This window comes from Ursus americanus, chromosome 2, assembly GCF_024610735.1.
Source record: "Ursus americanus isolate L20-20 chromosome 2, mUrsAme1.1.p, whole genome shotgun sequence".
Classification (NCBI taxonomy): Eukaryota; Metazoa; Chordata; class Mammalia; order Carnivora; family Ursidae; genus Ursus; species Ursus americanus.
Genome location: NC_142128.1, coordinates 44,453,453 through 44,466,530, shown reverse-complemented (window position 1 = coordinate 44,466,530; position 13,078 = coordinate 44,453,453). Strand labels below are relative to the sequence as shown.

General features: G+C 48.9%; 1 protein-coding gene across 1 annotated transcript; it reads right to left on the bottom strand.

The window, feature by feature from the left end:
* Positions 1-1,743: 1,743 nt before the first annotated feature.
* Positions 1,744-6,956, bottom strand: FCER1A (Fc epsilon receptor Ia). The gene is made up of 5 exons (XM_045784486.2): positions 6,806-6,956; positions 6,363-6,383; positions 5,073-5,327; positions 3,341-3,598; positions 1,744-2,077 (listed from the first exon to the last, which is right to left on the bottom strand). Exons 1-5 carry the CDS (start codon positions 6,954-6,956, stop codon positions 1,893-1,895), a joined length of 870 nt encoding a protein of 289 aa, XP_045640442.2. The 3' UTR covers positions 1,744-1,892.
* Positions 6,957-13,078: the final 6,122 nt, after the last annotated feature.

The following is a 13,078-nucleotide window of genomic DNA, read 5'->3' as shown; positions in this document are numbered from 1 at the left end:
ATTCCTTACGGAACAAGCAATGTATGGAAAGGAAGAAAAGAGGACGAAAAGAATTGTAGACAGAAGTCTCAGACAAACCTGAGATTCCGATCATGGAAGAGCACGGCGAAGACAATGTGTGCAGGATGAAGGAAGAATCCACCCTGGAGCTTCTTGGGGATGCCTTCTGAGCCTCTGAGCCTGTGGAGTCACCACATGGGAAGTAGGCTCCCAAGTCACCGAGGACAGGACATCTGGGCTTGAGGAAGCTTAGAAGCCACCTAGTCCAAACTCCTCTTTTTACAAAGAAATGGAATCTCAGACACCGGCCAGTGACTTTCTCCAGTCACACAGCTAGTTCACGGGGGCTTGAAGATCCAGGGTCGTGTTCTCTGCAGAGCCCTTGCAAGCTTGGGTGGCGATAAAGGGGAGGTGGAAGTGAGCTGTGATACTCCAGAACCTAGAAGACCCCTCAGAAGTCGCATCTCAAGCCGATCAAGCTTGGACTTTCTATCCACGTTAAATATCTCTCAACTCTTCACTCTGGGTCATTTGGCCTCAGACCCAACAAAGGAGTAAGTTGCTTGCTCTCTGGTCTGATGTGCATGATGCCATGTCTAGGATGCTGTGAAGCAAGATGTTGTTAGTGAAGATGGTGGCAAGACCATGGTCTCAAGGTCTCATGGATCTTCCATCTTCCCTTAAAGGCAGGGGAAGTGTCTAGAACAACACCAAGGAGCTTCCTGTGGAGACTCTTCCTGGCCTGTTATTGCAGGAAAAATCTCTTCTCCACTCACCAGGCCTGTTTACATGAAGCCAAGTGACAAGGCTGTTCACTGGGAATCTGGTCACTTCTCACCTCTCTGAAATGATTCGGGGAAAAAAAACCCCAAAACAACTAGAGAGTGTTAAGGAGATTCATTCCAGATACCTATATTAAAAAAAAAAAGCTCCAGTAATTCTCTCTGTGGTCCAAAAACATCTTTGGGAGAAAATAAGACTTCTCGGTCTCATGGGTATTTACAAAATTTCCTAGATTCACTTCCTCCTTGTATCAGTAATTATTCTAAAACATATGAAGCTACAGACACTCTGGTCTCCCATCGACTGTTGTGAACTCATGTGAGCACTGACAACACGTCGCCTCTCTTCCCTAATCCTGTCCCCACGCCCCTGTATAACTGTCTCCATGGGAAACGGTGGCGTGAGGGTGGGAGAGCAAAGGTTGGGTCTTTGCCTGGGATCTTTCTGTTTTCAGAGTCGAGAGTTCTGGTGATTATTATTTGCTGGGATTCCTCCAAGACACTTAGTTCAGTTGCTGTAAGACGGTATTCAAGATACAAGTTTGGGAGATATTGGAGGGAAAAACAATAATGGGAAAATCTTAGACTGAGCCTCATCCCCAGAGTCCGAGGGCGCAAGATTGCCCCAGATTCAGCAAGAGCTAGAAGCTTGTAAATGGCACATTGAAGTGAGAGGATAAAAATGGTCAATCTCACCAGCATCCCTCCTGTCTTTGTAGTTCTAGTCCAGACTTAGAGTGCTTAAGAGAAGACATCTCTAGTCTAGAACTGCATGGTTTTTGCCTCTAGGAACAAAAAAAGAAACTAGCAAGCCTCAAATACTCAGAAGCATCATGTTACCTGGTTTCATATCTCTTTTATTCAAATTGAACTTGTCTTTGACAGATACTAATAAATGAATCTACTCATTCCTTTACTTATTTCACTGACGTTTATTGAGCACTTACTATTACATGCCACTTAATCAGTTTGAGTTGGTTTAATGAAGCAGTTCTGTGAAGCCTTGGGGGCAGACCTTCCTGTGCGCATCGGGAGCTGTGTTTGACGGTGGAGAAGCGATTGCTGACGCTGGAAAGAAGCTGCGACTGCTGATGTTCTTAAGCAGTGACGTCAGCTCTTTTTGGGGTCTAGCTTTCTGCCCTTCCTGGTCCTCTTAGTCTTCAAGAGCAATGCCAACTGCTGCTGGGTCAAGACAAACAGTCCTGTGTCCACAGCAAACAGAATCGCCACCAACACTGGGATCAGAAATTGTAGCCAGGAGTATTTGCTTTGGTGACCATTCTGGCCGGGGGAATCTAGATGCAACAAGAAGCATAAGTCATATGAGGAATTGACGAATGAGGCTCAGGACTTCATCCTCCCTAAGAGAAGGACCTGACATGGTCCCCTCCCTTCTAGCACCACCATGATATGGCATCCAGGACCCGAGAGCACCCTGCCTGTTGGCTGAAACACAGACGCAGGGCCAGAGCTGCTTTACGCTGCCTTCCAATTCCCCTCTCTTGTGATTCTGTTACTCTGTCTGCAAGGCGCTGATTTTTGTGATTATCCTAGAATTATAGAGCCCCAGAGTATTACAGCCAGAAACCACCCCACCCCCACCCCCCACCCCCCCCGCCGCCGAGGGCACCTAGACCAGAGGCTCTCAGCACTGGCTGCACATGACCGTTACCCGAAAGGGCTTTTAAAAATACTGATGCCCAGTCCTCCAAACGAGTTAAAGCAGAACCTCAGGAGATGAGATGCAAACATCAGTATTCTTAAACTTCCCCAAGTGGCATCGAGACTAAACCCTTTACTTTACAGTCAGGATACTGGAAGGCCAACGACAATTAAATAGCACTTAGGTCTCAGAGTAGTTAACAGAAAACTGACATTAAAACTTAATTCTGGCTTCTGGTCTCATGCTTTTTTAGACATTAGTAGGCGCCAGATCCGCCAAGCAAAAAAGCGTAGTTTCCTCCTTGCAAGGCAGATACTCCAAAGGCTCCGTCTCTTCTCTGGAGGTAGGAAGGAGCCTCTTTGTCTCTGGCCCTGGAGGCAGCCCACCAGCCCGGCTCTCCTCAGGAGGCTCTGTCTCCTCCCGACTGGGGCACCCAGCCTGCTGGCCCTTGGGTCTCCTTCCCAGGCCTCCTCTGCCACATGGCGTCTTCAAGCTCCTCACAGCCTTTATTCCTTTTGCTTCGACACTCGCTTTCAGTCTGATACATGGCAGTGTTCTCCCCCGGGAGCAGCAGCGGGCTTCGAGATCAAACCAGGAATCGCCATCCGTTATGCTTGGGCAGAGCTTCACAGGCCTCGCATCCATTTCCCGATATCGCTTGTAGTCTTCACCGAAATCCCACCAGTGAGCAGGTGTCACTCTTGCCAGCAAACCCATAAGGGCTCGGAGATGGGGGGCGTCTGTGCCTCAGCCCGGCCCCTCCCCGCAGGCCGGCAGACTCGCAAGGCGCCACCGCTGTCCCCTGCTGCATGCTGCAGCCACTGCAGGCTGGGGGGGGGGGGGTCTCTGTCCCCCTTCTCCCGCCATGGGCCCTCCTCTTGCTTTGCCAACTCACCTTTTTTCACAGTGATGTTGAGGGGGTCAGAGGTGTGGTTTTGTCTCCGAATGCAGCCGGTGCAGAAATATCTGCCGCCGTCCCTGACTGTGACATTGGTAATGGACATGTCGATGCTGTCATACCAGTACTTGAGGGCTATGCCATTCCTGTAGTAGGTCACCTTTGAGACATTCTGATTCCTCCAGCCATGGCACCTGATGTGGAAGGACTCACCCTCCGTCACCACCTCGGCGGAGGCTTGCAGAAGCAGCCACCCTGGAGAGCAGTCGTTAGGTTACGTAACAGCAGATGGCCAGACAGACAGAGACACAAAAGTAGCAGTGGTCACGCACCGAGCGTGTGTCAGGAACTGTAGTTTATCATGAACCCACTTCTTGGCTCGTAAGGTCAATAAAACAAAACATGAAATAATGCTTGGGGTCTGTCCTCTATGTTGGTAAATCCTCTCTCCTCCTGAAAAGTGAGTCTGGGGCCACAAAACCACGCTGACTTTTCTACCAAGCCTGACCCTGGACGGCTTGAAAGCCAGTACTCATTTCAGCTCTGTGGACACGAGTTCTGGTCACTAAGGGGGAGTAAAACTATCCTGCGCACAGAGTCCTTGCCTAGGGGCAGGTCTGTTTTGTCCTCTTGCCTCTTAGGGGCTCCCTACTTCTACCATTACTCATAGTTGGCTCCAAAAGTTCCCCCGAACATGAATGCCAATTTTAATTGCGTGTGTGCCGTTACTCTTCCTATTTGGCTCCATGTTTCAGGAGGCCAGGGGCCACGTCTGATCCTTACATTACATCCCCAGCGCCCGAGACCATTACCTCGGCGTGGGTACGTACTCAACAAATACTTGTTAACAATGATTCTGTAAAACGTAAGAGTCGGGTTCTCTGGCTAATGTCATTGTAGGAATTGAAACACACTCACTGAAGGAGAATTTTGAACAAAAATCTGGCTAGGTTGTGCAGGCAGAGTTTATTGAAGAGCAGTGCTGGAGGAGTTTTCTAGAATCTCCTCAAGGAAATAAGCAATTCCACACTCCTTTAGTTTGTATCTGGAATTTGCATACAGATGCCGCCACACCTCTTTCCAAGAGGAAAATATGAAGTATGTTTATACTTTAAAATATATTCACATTAAAAAATATAAAGTAAAATATATCCATGGCCTAGCTGCTTAAATGAAATCCTTCCTTTGTTCATCCGGCATTTACTAACCAACCACATGTGCCAAAGCATGCTGTGCTAATTGTTGGCAGTGGAAGGATCACAGAGTTGAAACACACGTAAGATTTGCTCTTAGTAAAAGTGAAGGTCGTGAGGAATCTACACGGATGTCTTTCAAAACCATGAGTGCAACCCAATATCCACGTCGTGGTGCATGGAAATTGTTGAGCAAATTTTACAATCAGACCTTTGATCTACTTCAGATGTTCAGTTCTTTGCAACGTTCACATAGCCAACCTACCATTCGTACGTATCATTACATCAGCCCCAGGAAGAAGAGAGATGAGGTGGAGTAGAGGGATAACGTGGGGAGGTGGGAGATGGCCAGAACGTGGAAAGAAGGCAAGGCCGGGCAAGACTAAGTGTGGAAAGAGAGCGACAGGCAGGTCTTGAGTAGGAGACCAGAGTCCCACCCCAGTGCACTAACCCTGGAATAACGTGATCTCTCCCCATTTAAGGATGGGCCATTCCTCACATGGGGGAATCTATTTTTCCATAGTCCTGGAACTTACCTGCAAAGACTCCTAGGTACACCGGTTCACTCGGGATGGAGTCTTTGTTCTGACACCTGTATTCCCCACTGTCCTGGATTCGGGCTTTCACAATGTTCAAACGTGAAGATGTCTCTTCCAAGCGGATGTTGTTGTGGGTCCACACAGCGGAGTTAACTTCAAGGGAGTTGTTCTCATGACATATAAGAGTCACAGTATCATCTTTCAATATCCTGTTCCATGGTGGGTTCAAGGACACTGTAGGTTTCGAGGTATCTTTGAGGAGATCAAATTGTGGTAAGAGACATGGGGGGGAAAGGGAAAACTGTCCAGACTCCAAAGTACAGACATAGCAATAGTGAGTCAGTCAGCGGTCAGTCTACCCTTGGATAGCTGCTAATAAGAAACTGTCCTGATTCCTCAGATTACAGAAGGATGAAACAGTACTGTGGCCCCAGGGAGCTACCAGCCTAGGGGGGAAGACCGGACATGAGTGTAGGGTATTCAGAAAACAAGCCAGTGAGGACTGCAGCCTCTGGTCAGGCAGGGGCGATGTCTGTCCTGTTCAGCCCTAAACTTAGCACAATAGCTGGTACATAGTACGTGTTCATTAAATATTTACTGAGTGGATGAATGTGTGAATAATGGATGAATAAATGTGTTGGATTAGATGAAACATAGTCTCTCCCAGCTCTAAATTTTTATGACTATTTAACTGTGAGTGCATATGGAGTGAAAAATACATGTCAGTTCTGGAAGGAAGTGAGAAGCGCCGACAGAATCAGTCTTAATAGGTTTTCAGGAACAAAGAAATGTGGTACAGATTTGACCAAAGCCTAGGAAGTGGCAGGTGGTGATGAGGAAGGGTGCAGAAACAGAGCTAGACTTGGACCCAAGGGGCTTGTGTTAGAAGCTGGCCCTTGGTTAGCTGCGGACTCCAGCAAGGCTCTTAATTGGACAAACGCCTCAACTACAAAATGGCGACAGTGCGAAGATGATGATGATGTAGAAATTGGATGAGGTTGTGTGGTAGTGCCGGGGCGGCACTTGGATGTTTAGATGTTCCGCAGATATGGTTGTTGCGTACAAAAAGGTGGGGTGTCTCAAGAGAATGAGGTGGTTCTTTTGAAACTGTTGAATGGGGGAAAGGAGGAAGACAGGCAAGGTGGAAGTGGGGCTCAGGTTGGACACGGAGGGGCAGAGGGCTAATCATTAGCAAGCAGAGGAGATGGGGTGAAGGGAGACAGCGATGGGGGGAGCAGTGGCCAGCCATGTTGAGGCTGACAGAGCAAGGACAGAGGACTCGCTTACCTGCTGACATGCCATCTGGACCTGTAGAAGTCCAGAGAAGGTAAGTTAGTGGCTACGCCCAGTCTTCCAGGACTCTCAAGGACAGGGATCTGGCTACGCTGACGAGGTCCACATCCATGGAGTTTTAAGGGCCAAGCATCTTCTCAGGAACCTGACCCAGGGAGAGAAGGAACTTCTCTCTTTACTCTGCCCTCCCTCCCTTGCCCTCTGGGAGATGCCAGAGTGATTGCAAGGACAGTTCTCGGGCTGGCTCCCCTGTAGGTCTGCTCAGCCCGATGTGCCCTGATCTCCAGTTTGTGTCCACTATAATCCCCGGGAGATGCCCTGTGGTTGGCATGTAGCCTAGAAAAAGTCACCACGAAAACTGTCAACGTGCCCACCCCCGCTGCTCGCCAGATCCATCTTGGCCCCTCGGGGGGGGGGGTCACTGAACGTCTACTTACGGCAGAGCAGCAACGCCATCCACAGCAGGGCAGGGCCTCCCATGGGAATAGGCATCTCCTCCGTGGCCCCCAAGCGCCGACTGGACTGGAGACTTAAAGCCTTAAAATAGACTTGAAGCCAAAAAGGAGAAGGAAATGTTTTCTGTATCATATCTGGTTAACTCATCAGCTGCGCCTCGGTTTGCCTTCTCTGGCGATAATAGAGCGGAGCCTAATCGGGCGATTTCACATTTACCTGCTGGTCCCCTCCCGTGCCGGACCGGCGAGCGCTGAAATTCGGTTGTGGTTCTCCGGAGCGGCCTTCCCTCTTCTTACCTAATTTCCTGCTGGTCGTGAGCCCACGATCCACACGTTTTCATCTTATTCCCTGAGGATCCATGATCTGAGCAGCCAAACTGGGGATATTTTCAGACTCCTTCTCTTCCCCTGGGTCTTGACGGAGCGCCCAACACAGGACGAGAGATGTTAGACCATCACTTCCAGGGATCTGGTCTAGTCTATAATTTATTTCCCTTCCCAGCTTTTATCCATTTTTATGTTTCCAGTCTTCCAGCAGGGCTGCCCTTCCTTCTTTAAACCCACACCAGTTCTGTTCCCCCCCAAGACCCCTTTGACTAATTATTCTGTGTCTTAGTTCTGGGCCGGAGCTGGTGACCGGCCCCCAGAATTTGGTATCAGTGACGATGCTAGAGATGATAGCTGCACAGGTACCTGAGGCCGTGACCACTCACGAGGCTTCTTTCACAGGCTGTATTTATTCTACTTGGTCCTTGCCGAAAATCTGAGGTCGGCAGGGCACTACGAGGTAAGCCAGGCCCCGTTCTGTCTTGCTGTGCTTTTGCTCACAGGCTGTGGGAGTAAGTCTACTGAATCAAACGTGAAGTTCCTCCACAGGAAAACCGAACCAAATCTTCCAGCCTCTGTGGCATTAGAGAATTTGGGGCTACAAAGATTCATAAGTAGAAAGTTCCGGATAAGAAAGTTCGGTGACTGGTTTCAGGCCACTCAGTGGTTTAGGGACAGATCTTTAAAGAAAACAGCAAGTTATTTTGAAAAATGCAAGTTGTTTGTATTTAAAGATCTGAATTCAAACACCCCCCACATTTATGTCATTAAGGTTTACCTGTAACGTAGGGATGACTATGGCATTGAGATCACGGCTTTCGTGTGAAGTATAAGAAGTTAATAAACGTGTAAAGTGCACTGCACAGCATCTGGAATGTAGAAGAGGCTCAATGAATATGTCTTTCCCTCCTTTATTACCAGTGTTTATTAAAGACACTTAGGAGACACGCGCGTTTCAACTGGGTTAAGGCAGCTGGTCACCTACTTTCATGTGATGACCGGTATAGCTTAGGTAAGCAGTCTCACTCATCTCCATTATCATGATAAGAGAGCGTAATAAGGGAGGAATTGAACATAAGGAGTTGTTCGACGGGGGTGGGGAGCAGGAGAAAGAAGTGGGGCAGATGCCGTTTTTGGGGTGCTGTTGGAAGGCAATGGTCGAATAGCGAGATCCTGGAAGAGACAGCTGTACTCGCCACCTTGTTGAGACTCTGTCCAGGGCACTGATGGGATCTTCCTTTCTCCCAGGATGGTGATCCTCCGGTGACACTGTCCTTCAGAGACAGACCCCTTCCCGGACTCACATGGGCTCTTTGAGAGCTTCCTCCTAAGACTCCACACTGTCCAGACACCTCCTCCTTGATTGGGAGGGTACTCCGTTTGCCGCACCACCCCAGAGCTTTGGGCTCAGTGTCCGCCGTCGAAATGGAGGCCGTGTTTCGGCAGTGGTGAGGGCCAAGAGCTCGCACATCCAACAAAGCAGTTCGTGAAAGCTCAAAAAGTAAACCAAACCACCCCGTGCATCCACCCCTAAATCAAAACCATAAGTGACAGTGAAAGCAGCAGCACCAACATCAGGAGGAAATCATCCCCACGGGACATGGCCACAGGCACCCAGAGGCACGAACTGATGCCCTGGAATACCGGGCTGACGCCCCGGCTGAGTCCCACACATCCTTTATCTTATCCAAAACCCAGGGCCTCTGAATTTTTCATATGCTCTCCGGGTTGAGCGTCTCTTCGTTTCGTGTGTCCTGCCTGTTGGTGGCCACAAGTGTCTCAGACCAGAAGACTGGGTCTTCATCTCACCTCTTCCCACAAGCTTTCCAATCGGGGTATTCCTAAGTAGAGTGTCTCTATCCCAAATTCTGACCTATTGTTGGCTCTTGGAAACCTTAATTTGTATTTCACGCTGTAGCAGTGGGGGAGGGAAACCCAAATGGCCGTGAATGAACTACAGAGCCTGCGAGCTGTGGTGGGTCTCTGCAGCTGGATCCAGAGGGAGAGGCTTTGGACGGGAGTGCTCATGATTTGGGACATGTTGGCCGAGGAGGGGTCAGCCCATAGGGTCTCAGGACGTTTGTCGCCTTCTCCAAAATTGAAAGCAGACAGAAGGGCCAATTTATTGGCTTCTTCCTCTCTGTGTCCTCCAGCACAAGGCAAGGTCCCATGAAACTGGATGTGAAAAGATGAGAGAGCCAAGTGGCTGTCTGCTCGCGGTGTGGGTGCAGCTGATGAATGCTGATCACCCATGAGGACGGGGGACAGGGCTGAGGCTGCAGCATGACTAATTTGTTTTGGTCCCACCGACTTTATGTGGTTAAAGAACGAGGAAATTAAAACACAAGGAAGTTGGGTGACTTGTCCAGGCACATACCTGCTAAGTGGAGGAATTAAGATTTGAAACTACGCGGTCTGCCAAAGAGACTGTGCTCGTGACCACTTCCATATAACGCCCATCCAGCCCAGCTACACAGTGTGCTCACAGTGCACCTAGATTCAGAGGCCCCCTGCAAAGACTGTGTGCATTCCCAGGGATCTGTAACCCACAGAGGGGAAATCACTGGTCTAGGCTAACCTCCTGTTCTACCATTGCTTTCCTTGGGTTCACGAGATGACGTCTCAGTCCGTAGCCATGCATTGGTGTTGGCATGGTTGTGTATCCATTATGTATATTTCATAGATGTGCCTAGAGAGAAGAGAGAGAGATTCTTGCCTTTTAATCCAGATTCTTAAGGTCCAGGAGGCCATCAGCTCTTTCTGCCACCAGGACAGGCATCTGTCTGCTTAGGGAGGAGTCCTCAACAGGGTGTGCTGGCTGCCTGGCGGATTTTCACAATAAACACGATGGCTCTACTGTGTTTTATTCTTGTCTTGACATGAGCGGTTGCCTGCTTTGGGTGGACCCAAAAGAAATAAATGGAAACTCCCAGGGCTCCCAAAGTAGATACCACTGACAAGGAGATGGGGACATGGATTGTGGAAGCCACAGCTTTGGGTGTGGACAGAGATTCTTCCCCCCGAAAAAAGAAACAATGTGACTTCAGGAAAAAATCCTAAAGATGATCTTTTCCTTCCATCTTTAGAGACTTCTTTCTAACCTGGAAGGGACAATCAGTGGAATGTTTCACAGAAATAATGGATTCGAATGGAGACCAGACACAAACTATATTTCCAGTATCTGATTTTAATAAAACATACTATTGCTCAAATTCAAAGGTGACCGTAGTATTTGGATTTTACATAGTTTGGCTTTTACATATTAGCAAGAGCTAGTATCTGTTTATCGGTGAGTCTACGGGTAACCAATGCAAGGTTACCAGTGGCCAAAGGGCCTGGGCAGGTACAGGATCATACAGGTGCAGTAGGCTGGGGAAAAGTCCTGACTAGCGTTACAGTTCTTGGGTGTCCCCTAAAAGTGTAAAATACAGAAAAAATCTGTGAATAGGTCTCCTAACATCCCTCAGGGCTGGACCGCTGACTGAGTGTGACGGTCCCATGGGCGTCTGGGGTATCACGCTGTCTGTCTTTGAGATGCGTAACCAGCCGCTCACTTTCCATTTTGCAGTTGGGGAGCGGTCTGAGCCACGAGGTGTGCTCCAGCCAGCCGACCAGGAGCTTGGCTTATAAATGTTGTGTTGCAGCCCGGGGACCCCGAGGGCCTCAGACTTGCCGTCCTGCCTTCCGACAGACGCAGATCAGTTGAGGTGTGCTGACTTTTCCTTCAGAATGGGGAGAACAGAAGTATAAGCCTGCTAAGGAAGATTCTGAGGGAAGGGTGGTGTTAAAAAAAAAAAAAAAAGTTTTATAAAATGTCAGACGATTGCATTAAATTTTAAAACCTAAAGAATAAAACTAAGTTACTGCCCATGCGTATTTCACAGAGATTAAGTGTAATGCTGACTCCGAGTCCATGCTCTGAGCAGGCTGAGGGCTGTCGTTCTCAGCCCGGATCGCCCAGGGTGTGTGGTTCCTGGTGAGCTCCTCGGTGTCTCGGCGCCTCAGCCCCATCTCAGGAAAACGGGGCTGGCGATAGTGCCCGTTGTGGCTGAGAATTAAATGCGTAGATGCAGTGAAAGGTTTAGAGAGAGGCTGGCAGATAGTGAAGCCGTGTATGGGACTTACTGTGTCATTATTTTGTAAGGAGCCCTTGGACTTGAGAGCAGCGGGGACAGAGCCTCCCCATGTCCATGGGAAAAAGCTAGAAAGACCACTGGGGGACCCAGGGGGCACACCTGGGTCCCAGGATGCGGCCTGCGCACACAGGCCACGTGGGCCGGGGGAGCGGACGGCTTGGGGGCTCAGCGTCTCCGGATCTCAGGGCAGTTGCTCTCTGGGGGTCCCGGGGCGGGTCCCAGGCACGCTTTGAGACGGAGAAAGCCATCCTGCGCTCAGCCCTCAAGGCAAATGTAGTGTAGGCCAGTTTATTTTAGGCTTCCTTACAGAATTACACAGTTCAAAAATGGAAACAGCCGGCTCTGAAAGGAATCCCTTTAGGCTGTTAGCAGATAAGGACAAGAGGTCTTCGCTCAGCCAAGGACATTTGCATTTTAATAGGTAACTTTCGAAGCCCTAATCCTTCAGGACCTGGCTGAACAGTACTGTGACCAGTGTGTTTCTGGGGGTGAGGATGGGCGTGAGTGGGGGTTGAAAAAGGAGGACAGACGGAATCATCTGAACCTCTCAGACGGTGTTCCCCGAAGGTCGTCCCTGCCGAAGGCCATCAGGAAGTTCGAGAGCCAGAGCGTGCGTGCGAGCGTGCGTGCGTGCGTGCGTGCGGCTGCGGGAGCGGGAAGGGTCGTGCACTGCTGCTGCATGCTGGTGTGCAGCGTGCGTCCGAAGCGTTTAGCAGGCGCCGACACCCCGCCGTACCAGGGACAGCCTTACGTCGGGGGACTCGGCCTGCTTCTGCACAACCCGTGAACGTCCAGCCAGATGTTTATCATTATTTGAGCCTTGAATCCGACTAATAAATGCAAAGAATTTTTCCGTTTCTTCCTATATGCTGAATGTTCTAGGGAAAAAACCCGTGGAATGCCCACGTAAAGATTATTCTGCGCTCTTCCTGGAACAGCATCCTTGAAGGGCTCACTGTTGGACTAAATCAGACCCCCAGCAAGTCGTACCCCCTCTCTTTGCGTCGGTGCCTCGCCCTCCCCTCGGGCTGTGCATGTAGCCAGTTCACTTGTCCTGGATATGTTTTCTTATAAAGTTATTTCATCTTATTTCTTCTTTATGTTGAGACTTCATGCGGGTGGAAGAGGTGAGTCTACAACTCCCACAGTTGGGGCTCCTTAAGAAATGGGGTAGAAAATTATGAATACAATATGAGGTATTAGAATGACTATTTAGAACAAGAAATTATATCACAGCAAGTTATGGAATATATAAAAGCCGAAAAATGACATGAACATTATAAAAATCCAGAAAAAGTAACAATTCGCTGCTAGACATTGCACTGTAATACTTTTCCTTTGCACCTTTACCACGTACTCTTTGATCCTCTTCATCAGACAGTGATGTCGTATCATCATTTTTAATAGAGAAACTAGAAACACAACTCATTCTTTCTCCTAGTATTGCTGACCAGTATTTTTTTCTATACTTGCTCCTCGGGGAGCATACAAGGTGCAGTTTCTACGAGACGCCCTCACTGTGTGTAAGACTGTTACAGGTTTGTGGCTTACAGACACAGGAATCCTGATGAATTCTGCTTTTTTATTTCCATGAACAAGAAGACAAAAACATCATGGGGTGTTTATAGTTCTGTATTTCACATTACTGAGATTATTCCTGAAGGGAGAGGACTCCCATTTCCACTAGACACAGAAATGAACCAAATCCCCTGCTTACAATTTTACACACATCTGACGCTCGGGAAAACGTTTTGACAAGATTAGCTTCTGACTCCAGATAGTTCAACCTCGG